We start from the raw sequence: 19,655 nt of genomic DNA, 5'->3' as shown, positions 1-19,655 counted from the left end.
ATACATGAGGCTACCCATGTATAAAACCAGAAACTCCAATTAGCACAGAATATGGTGTCAAAGCTTTTGTTTGGTGATCTAGATCGGGGGTAGGGAACCTCAGGCCCAAGGGCCAAATCCAACCTCTGGAGTTCCCCATATGGACATGCCCCCTTCCCCCAACCATTGATCATTCAGTGGTTTCCCAGTTTTTGTGCACTCTCTCCCATTCTAAAGGTTGAAATGCCTCTCCTAATGCTTAGTTACTGGCAGTAAGAGCTTTAAGCAACAATATGTTGGCATTAATTTTATTTATTTTGTATATTTACCCCACTCTTTTTGCATTCAGCCCAATCCCCTTTGCCTCCTGCCCAGACCACCACTGAAATGCAACCCCTGATAGCTTCTCCAAAATCGAATTCGGCCCTTGGGCTGAAAGAGATTCCAACACCCCTGGTCTAGATTCATACAGATTATGCTTAGTTTAAAAGAACTTCATTGGCACCCTATCTGTTTCTGGGCCTAATTTAAGGTATTAGGAATTTCTTTTAAAGTCCTAACTGGCTTGGGACCCACCTTCTTACAGGAACATCTACTTTCATATCAACCTGTCTGTACAGTAAGGTCTTCTTCTGAGGCTCTTCTTTGGGTCCCCTTGTATCAGAGATTCTTTATGCAAGTACAAGAGGGATGGATTTCTCACCAACTAAGATATGCCTTTCCTAAGGAGGATCACCTGGCCCCTACATTGCAATCTTTTCGGCACCATGTCCATTTTCACAAGCATTTTAATCTGCTCTTGCTTTTAGTTTTGTTTACGGATTTTAAAGATTTATTGCTGTCTTATTATTGTTTTATTGTGAAATAATGTTGAATTGTACACTGCCTTGAAATGGGTGAAAGGCACTATAGAAATGTTTTAAACAATTCAACCAGTACATAAAACTGCTGGAAGAGGTCAGTTCGGGATTTGGAGTGAAGTGCCATCAGTATTCTGTTTTAAACTTATGGTTATATATTATGTTTTAAAAAGACAAAACCATACCCCTTCTTCAAAAACTGCAGGTACACCACATCAGGCATGTAGGTGTCCAAAATGGTTGCAGGATTATTCTGTTTAGGGTGCAAATGGATGCGAAGGCGCATCCCATTAAGAAGGGGGGTAATGTAGAAGGAGCTGAAAGTATCAGATAGATACCCGGGGGGCGGGGAGCCTGTTGCACAGGTAACGGAAGAAGAATGTTGGTAATTTATGTGGTGGGAGGGGGAGAGAAGGAAGAGTGGAGAAGAAGGGAGTCATGGCTGACAGAGAGGGGAGCTCCAAACAAAGAAGAAAACACATTAATTATAATGATCTTAAATGTCTCTATGAAGTTGAAGCCTGCAGTACCATATCCAGTCACTACAAGGCAGACTTTCTTAACCAGGAGATAGTTTTGCAGTTCATACAGTTTGAAGTCAGGAGGAAGTAGTCTGAGGGAGGGAGTTATATGGCTACCCCCTCTCCTCTTTTGCTGGACAGCCTGCCCCTTCAAGGGAATGAAGTGAATAGACTCCTCTTTCAAAGAGCTATGGAGGTCACCATGGCAGGGGCTGTGTGTAGCTGCCAGGGCAGGCATAATTGTCCAACTCTAGAAGCTCCGTAAGTCTGCTTGAAGGCTTCGCTGTACCAAACTAAAGGCTGATCCAGCCCATGCGAAGCCAGGTCCATGTGCTAGTTTAAAATAAAGCTGCCAGACTGTTGACTGGGACTAGCTGGTGGGAATACTTCCTGTCAGTATTGAACGTCAGTGACATAGGGTGCATTTCAAAGCACAATTCAAAGTGCTGTTGCTTACCTTCAAAGCCCTATACAGCTTAGGACCCAGAAAGCTGGAGAATACCTACTCCCATACCAATCTGACTGTGCACTGAAGTAATCCTCAGAGGCTCTCCTCCAGGTGATCCCCACTATCTGTGCTAAGACAGGTGGCAATCAGAGACAGACAGCCTTCTCAGTGGTGGCACTGTGTGTGGAATTCCATCCCCAAAGAGGCCTACTTGACACCAAGATAATTATCCTCTCAGTGCCAGGCAGACATTTTTATGCCTGAGGTCCCCTTTTTAAACATGTTGCTGTTATGTTTTATTTGTGTGTTTTATATCTTGTTTTGTAAGCCATCCTCGACACTCCAGTGAATGGCAATATATAAACCTTTTAAAGAAATAAAATAAAATAAAATAGGAATGATGACAATCAGGAATTATATGGAAGTCATATGAAAGGGTTAGGTAAAGACAATATGGCATCATCGTGTTACATGTGATGCAGGGGAAAAAGAGAAATGGGAGGAAAAGATTGCAGTGGATTTTATTGTTGAAGGAAGTTGGAGGGGAATGATTTAGTAAGGCATAAAAAAAAGAATTTGAGGGCTGGTATGGTGCAGTACAGAAACACTGCTTGGTCAGTAAGGTAGCAGAGGAGAAGGAACACAGCATGAATTCAATATGGAGATGATTAACCCACTTTCTTGCTATCTCCAGAGGTGTCCATCAGACTGAGATCTAGTTTTTTCAGCAGATAAGGTGAAAACTTGTGTCTGGACTGACCACTTCTAACTGCAGGTGGGTGACTCACATGTTTGAATGTTTCACCATACAAACCCTGCACATAGAAAACTAAGTGTCTGAGAGAAAGGGATCTAACATGTCATTTTTTTATGTGCATGGGAAAAAACTGTATGAGCTGGAGCAATATTCAGTCATGTGAGTCTTTACCTGGAGTATGAAGTGCTCCAGTCCACAACTGGTTTATCATTTGCTATATATAAGAGCTAGGTATCGGAAAAATGAATAGAGATATCAGATAGAAGGGGTAAGCCAGGCTTGAAAGTTAGACCGAACACTGGAACAAATGGGATAAAGATAAGGATAAAGCCATAACATCACAATAGGAATAATTGCTGAATTACTTCAAATTACATTACCTTAATAATTTTATCTCCTGGCTGCAACAGTTTAGACGCTGGTCCTTCAGGCTGCACCCTGGTTACAAATATACCCTTCAAGTAAATAGGAAACAAAAGTTGTGGCTCAGCTTGAAATAAATACATGAATATTTATTTCTGTTGAATAGATATTAAGCGTTAAAAGCACAAGAGTTAAAATTATTTCTATTATGATTATTTCAAGCAAAACTAACATAGTTTAAAATCTAAGGTTTGGTGCAGATGTACAGTTAACTGGGGATTAGGGATTGGGAGAAAACTCGTAATCCCAGAGACTGTGCACACCAAAAACCCAGGGTTTATTGAGTGAGTTCAGGGGATATCCAAGCTCTTTTTAATTCAGTTGGAGATTGTCATACATATTGCTGACCCCAGGTAACTGGGGGGGGATATTTAGGTGTAAGAGGAAAGGGACAGGGGGAGGATATGTGAGATCCCATAGCCCAGTCCTGATCCCCCAATGTCAGTTAATTGCACATTCACAGTGGCCCTGATACTATTTCATGTCAAAACTGTGAGCAAGAAAACAAAGTCTTGAGGCTAAATCCCCTCAACATTAGGTAAGGGATATCATCTTACCCCATAAACTCAACTTTAAAGATGCCCATCTATCTATATCTCATGAAATATCATTAATCACTAATCATTTGAGATGTCTCTCTAGGATAATTATTCCCAAATAAGTAATAAACTCTGGACACCATTGAAATCGCCAGTTGGTTAATACACTAGAATATATCCTATGTCCAATCGGCTTTATTCCTGACTTTGATCAATTAACTGAATAGCCGGACAATTCACCAAAAGTATTAATCAATTTCATCAAAGCTGGGACCGACAACTGGAGTCTCGAGATAAACAACAAAAGATCATCAGCATAAAGATTAATTTTAAATTCTAATCCAAAATGGACAAATCCATGAATACTATTATTTTGTCTAATAGCAAATGCCAGGGGTTCCAAACATAAATTGAATTCACTTAAGATGAATACCATACCCTGAATTATTTATGTTATACATGGGATCCCTATACTTATACCTGGCAAATATTTCCAAAAACTCAATGCTTTGTTTTGTAATTCTTTTGGGGTTCCTCTCCACCAAGAATATCTTTAAAAAGGATGCAACTTCCAATTAATGAAGGCGGGTTCGGTTTTCCGGATCTAGCTATGTACCATTGGGCCTATTTGCTGACATCTACTAAATTTTGGTCTTTTCCACTCAAATTAGATTTTCCTCCATGTTGGAATCTTCTTGTCTGGAGCCTCTCCTTAAATGGATGGCATTAGGTTCTCGGCATATTGAGGTAGACAGAGCTCCTCCCACAATTTTGGCAGTTAGGGAAGTATGGCATATAATGTCACGTTAATTACAGTGTGATCTTTTTTCCCATTACTAAATTGACTTTGTGGGGAAATCCAGATTTAAGAATTGGCAAGAAAATGTTTTTATGGTGGACCTGGACAGATAAGAAGATCTTTACTTTAGATCAATTAGTGGGGGCTGATTATGAGTTTTTGGTATTTTCAACTTTGCGGGATCAATTTGATCTGCCAGCTTCAGCAGAATGGCAGTACTTGCAACTGAAACATTTGTTGGTATCTAGATTCGGTCCTGCTGCTTTTACTGCCTCGGAGTCTCCTTCATTATTGGAACTACTTATTGAAGTTGATCAGATGTATCGACCTATGATTCATGTTTATAAACATCTATTATCAATGAATAAATATGACACAAGTGGTTTACAGCAGGAATGGAACAGGGAATTGGAGTGTCCTATTTTGCTTTATCAATGGACTGCCATTTTGGCATCTGTATCGGATATTTCAATGGATCTTCGGTTATGCCTTATTCAGCAAAAGCTCGTTTTGGGTCTATTGGATGCCACAATGTCTTTTTAGTACAGGCTTGTCAAATTCGGCTAATTGTTGGAGGCGTAATACAGTTAATGCTTCTTTTGTTCATATCTTTTAGAAATGCCCAATGGCCACCTCCTTTTGGGAGGAAGTTATTGTACGGATAAATTTTGTATTGGAAAGCTCTTCAATATTTACTGATTTAAATGTTCTTTTAAACTACTTACCTCTTCTTGGAATGTAACACATGGTCAGCGTAAATGGATTTTTCGCACCCTTTCGGTTGCTAAAAGACTGATACTACGATATTGGAAGGATAAAAGCTCACTGCCTATAACGCAATGGACTGAAGACTTAACAACACTAGCAACATTTGAAAGAGTGATATATAGGCCTAACTTGCAAATGGGCTTATATGCAGATATTTGGTCTGCTTTTACTGAAGTTTATATGTAACCTTTTCCCTCCTGAATATTGTAATGTTAGAAACTGAGGATTTTGAACATGTTGTATTTTTATTTCGATCTTTTTTTTAGGTTTTGTAATGTTTTCAGTCTGTCTTGTTTTGTAAAAATCACAATAAAATATTAATTTAAAAAAAGATAAGGGATATCATAATTGTAAATATACACTTGCTTTGTATACCCGTTTTTAAAATTCTAATAAGCCATTATGCTAGACTGGCCCCAATCCATAGTTCACAAATAAATATACACCACCAGTGAGAAGCGCCATCTACCTTTTTCTGCTCTGGAAAGTGACCCTGTTGTTGCAAAGGCTCTTGGGGACTTTGCCCAAAGCTGATAAACTACTTCCAGCCTTCCTTCCAACTTTCAAGCTGGAACAATCCTTGCCCACTTCCCCAGCTCTAAATTTGTGAGGAAGACTGCCCACTCATCACACTCACCAAAGGGTAGATCTATACTTGTCAAAGAGTAGCTCCACACTCACCACGGCAAGTGTGATGAGTGGATTTATTAAAGCCTGATGAAAAGATTCATTGGAATGGTGGTTGGCCATTTACTACATAGGCAACAGATCTTATGGGTTTTCTGTGTGTGTGTGTGTGTGTGTGTGTGTGTGTGAGAGAGAGAGAGAGAGAGAGAGAGAGAGAGAGAGAGAGAGGTGTGTGTGTGTCTATTGCTGGGTCTGCCAGCATTGAAATATTTTCTTCTACTAGACCAGCATACTAGGAAGTGCTGGGTAACTTAGTTGTTGCTATGTCTTCCCAGGAATAGACCATCCTGTGAAAGCTGTTAACTTGGAGAAACACATGAGGACTGTGCTTCCCACATGCTTCCAAGCCACACTGAAAAGACAACAATTTTATTTATTACAGTAACAAATTTGTATGACTCTGACATGAAGTCTGCCAAATCAAATGGGTTAATAAAACTGAAAAAAAACACTGTCTGTCCTTTATCTATTGTATATCCTATTGTAACTAATTTCATTTGTTATTTTCTCCCATAACCCTAGGAATGTAAGATTTGTATCTCATAGAACAGAATAAATAATGTATGTGACATTAATTACAATACGATAGAAGACAGCATTGTGTCAAGTCTGATTTATTAACCTGCTTTGCTAACTTCATGTAAAAGTAGTACATTTACTTAGGCAGTGCTTTTCTCCTTGCTTTCCAAGGTCTTTTGCTATGCGCAGACATCTAACTCATCTTCCAGCACTAAATTGGCCCCAGAACCAAACTGTATTCTCTTCTCTAAAAGTAACCAAACCCACACCACACTAAAAGCCACCAATCCTATAAAGATCTATAATTTTCCTAGGCAAGAGGAGCTGTGCATTTTGAGTAGTTGTAAGCCACAATACACAGAATTCGTTTAGGTGATAAAATTGAAAGGCCTGCCAGACTTCTCTTCTTTGTACCACACCATACATACATTTTTTGGAAACTACCCTAGTTTCCAAAACGGGGCTGATTTTAAAATAAAGATCCTGCTGCACATATAATTTTCTGGATTGTGGCCATAAACTATCTGAGAGAAGCACATCCAATCTCTTTCTTAAAAGCTCCAGTGAACAAGATTCTGGACATCATTTTGCATTGTCAAACTATTTCTACCATAGGAGGTGATTCCTAATATAAATCTGCAAGTGCAGATTTATTATTTCTTCTTATTCTCATAGGAAGGGGATCCTAGAAAATCATTACTCCTTTCAGAGAGCCTTTTTAATATTTGAACATCAACAGAGTGATAGGATGAAAGAACATTGTGTAAAGATGCATACATATCATTTCATTTTGTTCCTGACATAGTGAAGCAAACTCTGAAAAGGGTTTGCCACACCAATAGGTGATGCGGAAGCGTAATAAAAAGTAATATCTGCATACAGCAAAAGATACTGTGACACAAGCAGAAAATAGAAATAATGTATGTCATTTGCCTTTTCCACTTCATTATGGTGATGTAAAGTTATATGATGATATCTTGTGGAAAAACAAAATCTTCACTTTTTTAATGGAGCCAAAATGGGGTCAGTGAGAAACAAAAGGAAGGTATGAGCACGTTCAATGGAACCCTAAGGTTTGCAAAAATGCAGAAGAAAATACTTTTTTAAAAACCTAAACAAAACACCTCCAAAAGCAGCCAAATGAAGACTGAAAATTACAGCGGCAGTGAAATATTAAATGTCAGTTGGAAATGTGAAATGCAGGGGGGAGGGGGCAGAGGGAATCCCCTGCTATAGATCCTTACAGCTTATAGTATCCTGAAGGAGAGTAAGGCTAGCTCATTGGCACCCTGTTAAGAGATAAGGATACACAGCAATGTATCATTGCACGTCCTGTGTGTATGTGTGTGTGTGTGTATATATGCAGACCTGCAACGATCTATACCTATCTAGTGTGTGTGCGTGTGTGCACATGCATGCTTGTGCACACACACACGCACATTATTGTGGATATTTTAAAGAATACATTACTGCTCTGTACTCCAAGAAGGTCATCTTCCACTTTCATCTGTATTCTGCCAGCAAGTAAAGGCATTTCTCTTTAAACAAGCATTTGCTGTTGCTTAATATTCTATTGGCTTTCATCTTTTGTGTTTGCTTTTAGCTTGTTAATTTGTTTAATGTTTAGCTATTGTTTTTATGCTTTTATACTTTGAAAGATGCTTTGAGTGACTACTTTTTTAGAAGGGAAAATCAGGGATAAATATCTTAAATAAATAAATTATTATTTGTGTGGTTCAAGAAAACTTTGTTTCCCCCCATCTCTCTCTCTCTCTCTCTCTCTCTGTCTGTCTCTCTCTCTCTCTCACACACACACACACACACACACACACAGATTGAGCGAGAGAGAGAGAGAGAGAGAGAGAGATCACTTCCTTCAACCATACAGGAAAAATGTATTTTTTGTGTTACATTTTATGTATAATAAATATTTATATAAGTATGGACTGGATGTTAAGAATTTGGTGTGTATATTAAAACTGGAAAACATCAGAGTTATGGAATAAATGCAGGGAGGTAACAGATTTATTGAAAAGTGCTCAATTTTTATTACGTTTTGAAACAAGGCACAAGACAATGTACAGCCGTATACATTATTGGAAATTTTATAAAAGCACATGTAAATAAAGTTTAAAGAAAGCAGGGAAAATAACTATTGGAACTTTACTAACTTATGTTGTAAGTTCTAGTAGTGTTATGTTCGATTTAATAAGGAATAATAAAGGAGTGATTTAAGATATTCTATGTAAGTTGTCTTATTATAAGAAATATACTTTAAATAATAAAAAATAACACTTAAGGAGTATTTAAAGTAATCAGTGCTTCAGAAAATATAAACATACATTTTAAACAAATGCATCTCTTAAATACTCACATCATCATCAGGTCTGAAGGGGTTTCCTCTACCACCAATTCCTCCTGATATACTAAATCCAAGCTCTGGATCCTTTTCAATTCTTACTCGAATCTTAAATATAAACAGAACATTTAAAAATGGGCTACATTACATGTTCAAGTCTTAAGAAAATGAGCAGCCAATTAGTCACTCATACTTCTACTAAATGCATTAGTAATATTTATTATGTTTCCTTTATTGCTGTTTTATTTTTTTTGCTAATTCACTGATTTTTTAAAATTTGTTACTGTATTTCTGTCATGTTTTAAATTGCTTATGCTGGTTTTGTAACTGCAGTATACCTTTAGCAGTATTCTTGAATAAACCTCTATGACTGCACAGACAGTAGCAGTAATAATAATGACCACAAGCTTCCATCATTTTAGTGGGCCTGACAGAGGACATCCACAGGGCCATAGTGAAGTATATGGCTACCACACAGTAGAAGTGCTTGGAAAGGTATGCCTACTGGGCTAATGTGAGGAACTGCCTTTGAAAAGTGTTCGGAAATGTCAACTGATCCAGAATGCTGCAGCCAGTTACAAGGCACATGTGACTCCCTTGTTATAACAGCTTCATTGGCTACCGATCTGTTTCCAGGCACAATTCAAAGAGCTAGTTATGACATATAAAGCCTAACTTTGACCAGGCTATTTGAAAGATCATATTCTTCTATATAAGCCTGCCCAGGTTTTATGATCTTTGGGATGGGGGGGCTTCTCTCGCTCCAACCATCATCCGAAGCACGTTTGGTGAGGATACTAGAAGGCCTTCTCGGTGGCCACAGCCAGGCTCTCCAGCTTCCTATGGAGAGAGGCTAGACTGGCTGTTGTCCTTCCACAAGCAGCTAAAGATGGTTTATTCAGGCAAGCCCCTAGCATTTAAGCTGGGTTGCCACTGAAGGGGGTTCTAACTTGTTGGGTGTTCTTTCTTTTTGTTGACGTATTTTAATTGTGTTTTCAATCAGTTTGTATGTTTTAACTGTATTTCTCTTTTTATTAGAATTTTGCCATTGTTAGCTGTATTGAGCACTTTTTTGGCAGAAAGGTAAAATATATGTTCAATACGTAAACAAAATATCAGCACTAAGCTTGTAATACATTCTAACAGCGATCTGAGAACTTGTTCCTGAAGCATAAGTTTAACCCTTACCTCTTGCTTTGACAGCTCATGGCACTGCCTGGCTGGACCCTGGGACTGACTGTAGGGAGGCTGATGGGCAACTTTAAGCATCAGATAATCAATCAATTGCTCTCTAGAAGGATGTCTTGCCACAGACGTAAGGGGTGCGGTATGATGGACTTGACTATAATTTGCCTGAGGTCTTGGAGGCTGGCACATCTGCCCATTCGTCAAAGGTACCTGAGTAAGTGAAACATCTTTAAGCAACTTTCTCTTCAGCAATAATATATTTAATTTTATTCAGCAATTTTCATGCTCAGCTGATAATAGTTTTGTAATGCTTACAACATTACAACAATGCTGTTGTTTTAAAATGTGTACACTGTATTTTGTAATAAAAAATAAACTGGAAGGATTCCCCCCCCCCGCCACTCTTGTGTAGCACAGACTAGACAGACTTGTAAAGGTCTAAAGTAATTAATATCAATTATTTATTTATTTATTGCATTTATATCCCGCCTTTTTTCCTCTTGCAAGGAAACCAAGGCGGCTGACATTATCCTCCTCCTCTCCATTTTATCCTCACAACAACAACAACTCTGTGTGGTAGGTTGGGCTGAGAGTGAGAGAGCCCAAAGTCACCCAGTGAGCTTCCATGGCCGAGTGGGGACTAGAACCCAGATCTCCCAGCTCCCAGTCTAACACTCTTGCCACTACACCACACTGGCTCTCAATATCAGATATCAACTGGGAATTGTTCTGGTGAAAATACTCATATATTTTATCGGTTTTATTCAGTTATCGCAAAATGACTGAGAACTGTCAGTGTATTTATTTGTGCCATTTCTACTAGGAATGCTTCATATTCAGAGAAAAGGTAGCGGTTAACAGATAACTAAAGATTATCTTCTACAAAACTAAATGGGGCCAAAAGTAAACAGAAAGTGTTCTAATCAATGTGGCTAATCAGGTAGGAGGTGGTTTGTGATTGGAGTGAATATCCAAGTATTGACAAAAAATAGTGTAAATGAATACAAGTAAAAGTGATGGTAGGAGTAGAAAGTTTTAGGAAGATCTAATGTAAGCAGTTCAGCTATGTTATAGAATATATTTGTAATATATTTATTACAATTATTACAAATATATATTTGTAATAATTACATAAACTCTCATGGATATTCCCAGTTTTTTGCATCCATTGATCTTTATTATACTTTAAAATTAGTACGCAATAGCCATACACAACCTTGAGTAAGTACAGTGAGTACCTGCAATTCTTCTATTAGGAGGGACACAGTATTTTTTTCCTTTTTGCAATTATGAACATAATGTAATAGTACTTAGACATGCTGGGTTGGATCCATCCCAAATCATACTTAGAGAGTAGACTAACTTCAGTCCCACTGATTTCAATCTGTTGTTTTAACGTATTACTTGAATTACTACATCAATACTGCATTAATTTCTTCCCCTCTAATTTGTGGAAGTTAGCAAGTTTGAATAACTGAATGTGCGTTGTAGTTGGGCCCTTCACAATACAGTGAAACCTTAATTGAAGCTGTAATCATATACAAACTTACCTAGAAGTAATTGTCATTGAGGTCAATGGGTCTTACTTCTGAGGAAACATGCACTGGATTGCACTGCATAAGAGCAGTTCTGTATTTTAAAATGTGCTTTTTGAGGGCAACTTGATTTACTGATATTGACCTTAATTCAGTTTAGTTACTACAAATGCATGGAATTCTCTTGAGTGTAACAGCTAATTCAGACCTACAATTAGGTATGTAAAAACTTGCTGCTTTTGTGTGTACCACATGCACTTAAAAACAATGTTCTTGTTTGGACACAATGCTTAACTATGGTTTAGCATTATCTGTACTAGTTTTGGGCTCATGAGTTCCCCTCTCCTCCTTTGGTACAGCTGCAAAGAGATCAGAAGCTGTTGCTTCCATTTTAAGCTAACTGCAGTTATTCATTATATCCAAACACAGACAACTGTGACCAGTATTAACAATGGTTTAAGGAAACAAGCCAACTTCAAACCATGGTTTAAAAATAAATAAACTACAATTCCAGGTATTATTATGTATTATTATAAATATATCTATTTATAATTGTGAATAATTATGTATTCACAATTATAAATAGATAAACCACAATTCCAGGTATGGACATAAACATGGTTAATTAAAAACGGACACAAAAGCTTCCATTCTCCTCCTCCTAGCTGCACCAAAGGACGAGGGGAGGGGGAAATATACAAGCTTAACGATTGGGCATGTAACACTAAAACAAAGTTTAACGTAACATCCAAATAAGATCTTTATGTCAAAACCACATCTTCATAGATTGTTAATGAACTACGTAGCTTATTACCTGTACAGGAAGTTTTTTAATGTTGTCTGGAGCAACATCTTTGAGACCAAGTGCAGCAGACGAGTAGTTCTCCTGTCCTGAAATGAATACATCCTCCTGACATTGATCTACTGGGGTAGATGTTTGGGGATGCTATAAAATGATAAACAAAAGCAGATAAACATTTCTGTTATATAGTAATTACATGTTAGACCAAAGTTACTGATTTTGTTCATGAAAGTTCATATTGCTTAGGTGTATTAAACAATTTAATTTAATCACCCCCGAGATGGCCAGAAATGTTAACCTTGGCTTTTGCAAAAGCACTGGAGCTTTTAAAAGACTCAGAACTGCACAATAAAACTATTCACAAAAACAGTTGCTGTTTAAGAATGTGCAAACGTAACACATAAAAAAGACGTAAGTCTTTTAGTAACTTCATTCTGCTAGATTTTATCCCCCCTTTTTGGCTCATGCTGTTTACTGATGCTACATCCTACATTTTGTCTTGATAAACTACATTAACTAGTTTGATGAATACATCTAAACAGAATTTCCACTACTTATTTTCCCTCAGGAATTGAAAGGTAGGAGGTACTAGGACAGCTATTCTCACTTCACTACAAACATACTCCAAAATGGCTCATAACAGACCTGTTGTGAACTCTATAACAAATGGTGATGATGACGATGATGACAACAATGCATTATCAATGATAATACATTCAATGATACAAAAGATACATTCCTGCTCCAAGGAACTTACAATATAAATCTTACGCAGTCTGAGGCAAGGAGGGGAGAAAAATGAAGGTAAAGGTAACAGGGGAAAAATATGGTTCAGTTCAATTACACATGCTTATGCTTAGTTTCAGTGTAGGATGAAGCCAAAGGTCACATGGGAGGGGAGCTCCAGGCGTAAGGGATAGCAAGGAGAACACACAGAATTATGTAAGCGAACAGGAAAGCTTCAACTGGCTGAGGGTGATGGAGCTGGAGGAGTGAAGTTCACCGTGCAGATATTAAAGAACTAGGAGTGTAAAGCCAAAGAGGCTGTGCAGGATACAGGAGTGGACAACAAGCCAGTACAGGGATTTTAAAGGGGGCATGATATGGTCTGAATGATGACAGGTGAATGACTTTAGTGGCAAAGATGTGAGAAGGCTGAGTTGTGGCAATAGAAGGCCAGGAAGGAGAAGTCTGCAGAAGTCAAAGTGAGAATGACGAGTATGAGAACTGCAGTTTTTGCCAAGAGGGCAGACAGGAAAAGTAATATTTTGCAGTGTTGTACATGGATAAGCAATATAACTTGGAAAAAGACTGAATATTGGGAGGACAGCATTGATCAGACAGGGCTTCCTGTCTGATCAATGGGATGGGGGTGTTGTCAATGGATAGAGAGAGTATCCTGGAAACAAAGACATGTGAGAAAATTAAGTTTAACCTTGGACATATGGAGTTAATTTTTAATCAAGAAAAATGCGGGCGGGTAGATGGTATGGACAATCTATAATTGTGACTACAAAGTTACAAAATTAATATCCACTATTACCTGTGGAGAGAAGGTAAACCCGCAAAATGAATAGAGTTCCTGGCCAATACCTATGTCTTCTCAGCACAAAACAACATACTGTTTACATAGTTTCATCTGTTTCACTTGTTAAAGGGATTTCTGATCAAAGTGTTCAATTTAAAGTTAAAGGGGAAAACATAACAAGGGTGGCAGTGATAAAGACACTAAAACATCAGTGTGAGCCAATGGAAATATATAAAATCACTACTCCACATTATTTAAATTATTATAGAATTATACAGGCTAAAAGCAGAAACAATCAAGTTACACCAATGCCAGATATGCTTGAAGAATAAGAAACAAGAATTCTTTGCTCAATTATCTAAGCAGCTCAAAGCAGGAAGCGTATTTTACATAGTTGAGGAGACCAACTAAAGTCACCTGCCAATTTGATCTCAGGATAGTTTTCTTCCATATATTTATATGGCTATCAGCTAATTCATGGGTAAGACCTGTCCATTGAATATTTTAAAAAATGGATGATACTTCCTGTTCTGCTTTTAGAATTGGCCATCTCTGATGCTTTAGCATAAAACTCAGAAATATTAAAGGAAAAAATTCTTCAATAATTGCCATTATTGAATCTTATTACAGTAATGGGTGGAATCAGCCATAATATTCCTATACACAAATTACAAGAATGCACAAGTTTAAAGACACATCACATGCCCTTTCCAATTTCTTACTAGCAATCATCTTTTTATGCATGTACTCACACGAACAATGTGAACACCAGAACTTCTTCTGTCTGCAACACTCAAGGCAACATTGCCTTGGCTGCCATGCAGATCCCTAGAGCTGCCATAGTGAAAGCTGCTAACTGGAGCATAATTGGAATTAAAGGACCTAGACAGCATGCTCTGAATAAAGAGGGGACAGATAACAGAGATTAGTGCAGCATGCATAAACCACGAGACATGTTATACACAGAGTCAGTACAGACACACATACTGCATATCATGCAAAAATAATCATGCACACAAAGGGTAACACCCATTGTGCTTCCAAAATCTCACTGACACGCCATGTGATCTCTTTTAGTGTCATTGAACATGCAGCCTGACATAATACATACACAAATTACATGAAAAGCCCATTCAAATGTACATATGGCTAAGGGAAACAGATGTTTAGCTGTTATATTTTAAACACTGTCAACATACCCTATGGACAGCTATGTTGACAGAAAGGGGATGACTGAAGCACACTTTTCTGGAAAAAATATTCGGAGTAAAAAAACCCTGTCTCAACATATTTCTGCATTATTTTTTCAGTACAAAATGCAGATGTTTGAAACATTCTTTTCTGGTCTTTCAAACACCAGCACAAAATTTGGATACCTAAAGTTTAACATGTTTATGCTGTCAAATGTATAAGAATAATACAGGATGTATTGTAAAGTTTAGAACTTTGAATGCAATTTTTATGTGTGTTTTTTGTAAAGTGATACCACTTTCTAATGCTTAGTTGGACAATTATGATACTGGTTTAAGCCACCAACTTTTATTGCAGATTTTTGTGAATAAAGAACACAAGAACAGATACAACCAACATCAAAGGCAGTATTCTGGCAAACTTGGTTCACTTAAGTGAATTTAGTTTATTGTGGAAAATATTATAAAGCAATCACAATTCCTACAATGTCTGCCATATTACTAGATCTTAAGGGAAAATCAACAAATAAATGCAGAGAGCAACAGGAGAGCAATCCTGTGGCCTCTAGACGGTATCTGGGGCACCAGAGGATGCTGCAGATCTCCTCCACACCCATAGACAGAGCTACGAGCACGGAGGAAGAGATCCAGTTGTGGATCTTCCCTCCCCTCTCCCAGCCACTGCAGGAAGCTTCTCTTACGAGGTTGCAACTGCACCTTCATAAGCGAAGTTGGAGAGGGAGAAAAGGGTGTGTGCTGGTGGGCGGGGAGGAGAGAGGCCGGGTTGCACAGTATCCTGTGGCATCTCCGGTTCCCTCCCTGCCCATCAAAAGGTAAATCAACTAGATGGACTCAGAGGCCCATCTAGCTCTTTTTGTATTTTAAACCGAGGAACGGAGGCAAAATCACCTCCATCCTCCTCTTGCCTTGCCTGGCTCTTGCCAGCAGGGCATAGGATAGGCAGAGGGTTCCAAACTCACAGCCCTCCATCTATCAGGACTCAGGAGCGCAACGCACAGGATTGCGCCCTCAAGGTCCTCTTCGGGCCCTTTCCAACAGCTCCCCAGCAGAGAGGAGTAATGATTAGGACATTTTTAGCCCATTTTTCCTCAAAAAGACTTAAAGGCAGCAAAGAATAATAAATTAAAACAATAAAGTAAGAAAAAGAATATTATGGAAACAATGAAAATTAAGCAGTAGAGGTTAAAAGAGTAATCAAAAGGTACTCAATAAAACTATTAAAGCAGCTTCCAACCAAAACCCTTCCTAAAAATCAAGATCTTTAAAATGCAGCAGAAAGCCTTTAAAGAAGCAGTAGGGTGACCTTCCCTTGGGAAGGAGTTTCAAAGCCTGGATTAAGATATTGAAAAGGCCATCTCCTTAGTCCCAACTAGATACATTTCAGGGGTCATTGTCGCATCTGTTAAAGATCAAACTAGGTGTGCAGGCTCATATGTAAGAAGGCTACTTCCAGTCTACTGTGACTTCTTGTAAGATTTGGGGTTTTACTGGCTTTGGGAAATACACACATTGTGAAATCCTCCCATATGATCTGGGATTTCTGACATGCCAGACTGGGGTAAAAGGCGACATGCTGCAATAACTGCCCTGTTGCCTTTGTAGTTTAGGTAGGGCCTAAAAATGTAGCATTAACCTTACCCTGGTCTATTCATGCTGCACAATGACATGGTAGAGTCTTGAAGTTGAAGAACAGACTGTATCATTTCAGACTGAGAGTGGGGCATCACATTTTAGGATGTTCCCCTACATCAAAAATGTTCTGCAGTCAGAAAACTATCACAGCAGGGGGTGAACTGGGATATAAACTCCTCGCTGATGTGCTAGAGTTTTGTTCTTTTATAACTTTCAGTAAATGTGGCACATGGGATAAAAATTGCAATTAAAAATGGCATCTCTACTTGCAGTCTGAAGTGATGCAGTCCAATTCTGCTTCATGTGTAGACTACATCTTCCATTGGCCAGAATACTGGAGATCAGGTTTTTTCTTCAGGATGGGTGTGGGTGGATTACTGCTAAGGAGATTAGGACAATACAGCATCCATGTCCCACGGCTCTGGGCCTCTTTATCTTACTTAGGTTTATGACATTAAAAATGTATTCAGGTTCTTGCATATGAGGTCAACTCTGTGAGCTTAGTTTGAGTTCTTTGGCCTAAATTCTTTTAATGACTTTTCTACCAGTTTCACATGTAGACTTCATTATTCCTGATGTGACCTTTACTGAATATACTCTCAACAGGGGCTCATTTAAAATAACCACTGATGAAGTCCAGTTAATACACTGAAATGGTGAAAGATAACTATGCCCTCCATACTACTGGTACTAAACATAAATGTTCCATAATGTAACTTTTGTATGTAAAATAATCCTTTTAAATAAACTCTTCTAAAGAGCACCATTACAAGTGAGAATGTGGGTGTTTCCTAAACAAACATTATGCTAAGTTTTAAGTATTATTTAAGAAATGAGACTAGTTTCTGAAGTCTAAGACTGCTATAGCATTAGTCTATTGGATGGATGGATGGATGGATGGATGGATAAAAATGGCAGCATGACTGCCACCAGAAAATCCTCATTTTCATAATGTTTCCCTGGACTGATTAAAATCAACCTGAACCCATCTGGGCACTGCTTCACATGAGCGGATAACAATATAGCATGTGCTTATGCAGTTTGCCTTCTCAGCAGCAGTTAGAACATCAGAACAGAGGAAGCTGTGTGTAGTTTATACATAATGCTAAGCTATAGTTTAGTGCTACAGGAATTGCCCTGGGGCTCACACGCTCCCCCTCCTCTAGAGTGGCTGTGAGGAAGAGATTCAAAGCATTTGCTTTCTGTTTTGAACTAATTGCATTTTGTCGATATGCTTGAACCAGGACAAGCTGGTTAGGTTTGTCCAAACAACCCAAATTTAAACTGTGATTTATGATCCTGGCTTGTTCAGATAAACTGTGGTTAAAACTAGCCACAATCTTTCTGATGTGTACATAACAACAAGCCACAGTTAGTTGAAACTGGAAGCAAATGCTTCATCTCCTACTCACAGCTGTACTGGAGGCAAAGGAAAAAAGAGAGTATGAGCCCAAGGCTTGCCCAGACTCATTACCATAGCACGTTAGAGTTATATCTGAACACAGCCTTTGAGGAAGTACAGACCTAGACCCCAGAATTCTCTTTCAGGATATAGCCATTACAAACATTCATACCCTACCAGGCAACTGTTTACTATAGTCTGTGTAGACTCGATCCTCCAAGATGCAAAGAATTCTCACTCTGATTACACTAAATATTCAAATACAATCTTTTAAAGCTATATGGAGCATATGATCACTAGGAAACAACTATCTAAATCAAAAGTTTTATACCCAAGTGTAATTTAATAAGAAAGAGCCCCCTTGCTGGATCACTCCAGCTTTCCATTTCCAGGAGTATCGACTGGATGCCCCTGACAAGTTTAAATGTATACACCGAACACCTTTCTGTTTAAAAACTAGAACTGTATAAATTTTTTTCACAATACTCCTCCATTTGTTTTCTTGTTTTAGGCAAGGCAATACTTAGAATTAAAAAAATAAGGTCACTTTGAGAACATTCTTAGCCTCGGAATTTATTTTCAGTACCATAGCTAAACCCACAGGGTTGGATCCAGACTTCCTTTCTGAGAACACAAAGGCTTTGTTTGAGGAAGGGCATGAGTTCCAGTAGAGGGCTCAACTGGCGGGGGGAGGCAGGAGAAGAATATTCCCCTTGTAGCTCCCAGCGTCATCTCCCACATTGTTCTGAAGTGTCCCCCAACTCTCTAAAGAAGTTATTCAGGAGGTACAGAAGGCTGCAGAGGAAGGAGGGATCAACAAAAATCACCTTCCCCCACTTCAACCTGAAAAAGTGTCTGGAGTTCTGCTTCCCACAAGTCTGGATCCAACTCACAGTTCTTCAACTCCACACAAAAATCCATTACTGCTTTCCCAGCCAATCAATTTACAAACCAAACCTTCTTTGATGTTATTTTAAAATCTACCTGTGTCTGGAATGAAGTGGAAGGAGCTGGTTAACTGGAAGGTATATGGAATATATTCTCAGGGTAAGGGAAGGAGATTGGGGCTACAAATGTTCTTTAGCTGCTGCTGCATTCCAGGAGGAAGATATTTGCTGAGGGAACCAGCTTTGCACATGGACTGAGGAGAGGAAGAGAAGCTAAACACAATACTGAGCATCAAGAGAGATTGAAAATGGTGCTGCAGATGTGCAGTACTCCCACAAAGTGAAATTAGGAGAAAGGGAAGAAGAAACCCTTGCTGATGCCACTCAGAACTACAGTACACAAGTGCCGTTTCCTAAAACTGCACTCCAGGTTTTTCTTGCAGCCTAATTTAGCTGCTGTAATGCAACCTCCCTCTGGATATTTGGCCCTTGAGCATTCTTACGCTCAAATATCTTCTTACCCTCGATGTGTTGGTGAGCAGTTTGGTTGGAGACTGGCTATATTAATAGCAACATTTAATTTCATACTAGGTTTTAGAGTAAATACTTTACATCTATTGGGCACAGATACCCTAAGAAGTGTTTAAAGTGTAACTTAGCCATTGAGTCAGAAAACAGAATCAATCTACATGGCAACAGATTCCAAAAGTTGCATTTAACCCAAAGCATCCTCAGTCGCCTCCAATAATGAGAACAAATACTCAAGCAAAGCAGTCCTCTATTCTGTGCCAGAACTGATGTGCCAGAACTG

The 19,655-nt window shown here is 38.6% G+C and overlaps 1 protein-coding gene across 6 annotated transcripts in view; it reads right to left on the bottom strand.

The window, feature by feature from the left end:
* ERBIN (erbb2 interacting protein) overlaps positions 1 to 19,655 on the bottom strand; it is a 143,110-nt gene that overhangs the window by 4,926 nt on the left and 118,529 nt on the right. For 3 of the 6 annotated variants that reach the window (XM_084833367.1, XM_084833368.1, XM_084833371.1), the window contains 5 exons: positions 14,465 to 14,608; positions 12,197 to 12,328; positions 9,848 to 10,057; positions 8,675 to 8,767; positions 2,946 to 3,020 (listed from right to left, as the gene is read on the bottom strand). In XM_084833367.1, coding sequence (XP_084689493.1) covers positions 2,946 to 3,020; positions 8,675 to 8,767; positions 9,848 to 10,057; positions 12,197 to 12,328; positions 14,465 to 14,608 — 654 coding nt within the window. The remainder of the gene's footprint in view (positions 1 to 2,945; positions 3,021 to 8,674; positions 8,768 to 9,847; positions 10,058 to 12,196; positions 12,329 to 14,464; positions 14,609 to 19,655) is intronic. The other 3 variants (XM_084833372.1, XM_084833369.1, XM_084833370.1) reach the window with 1 other exon arrangement.

Source organism: Heloderma suspectum, chromosome 2, assembly GCF_057233095.1.
Source record: "Heloderma suspectum isolate Gila_16-S chromosome 2, 16-S_ref, whole genome shotgun sequence".
Taxonomy (NCBI): domain Eukaryota; kingdom Metazoa; phylum Chordata; class Lepidosauria; order Squamata; family Helodermatidae; genus Heloderma; species Heloderma suspectum.
Note: the sequence above shows the minus strand (reverse complement) of the source record. Positions and strands in the feature narration are given on the sequence as shown.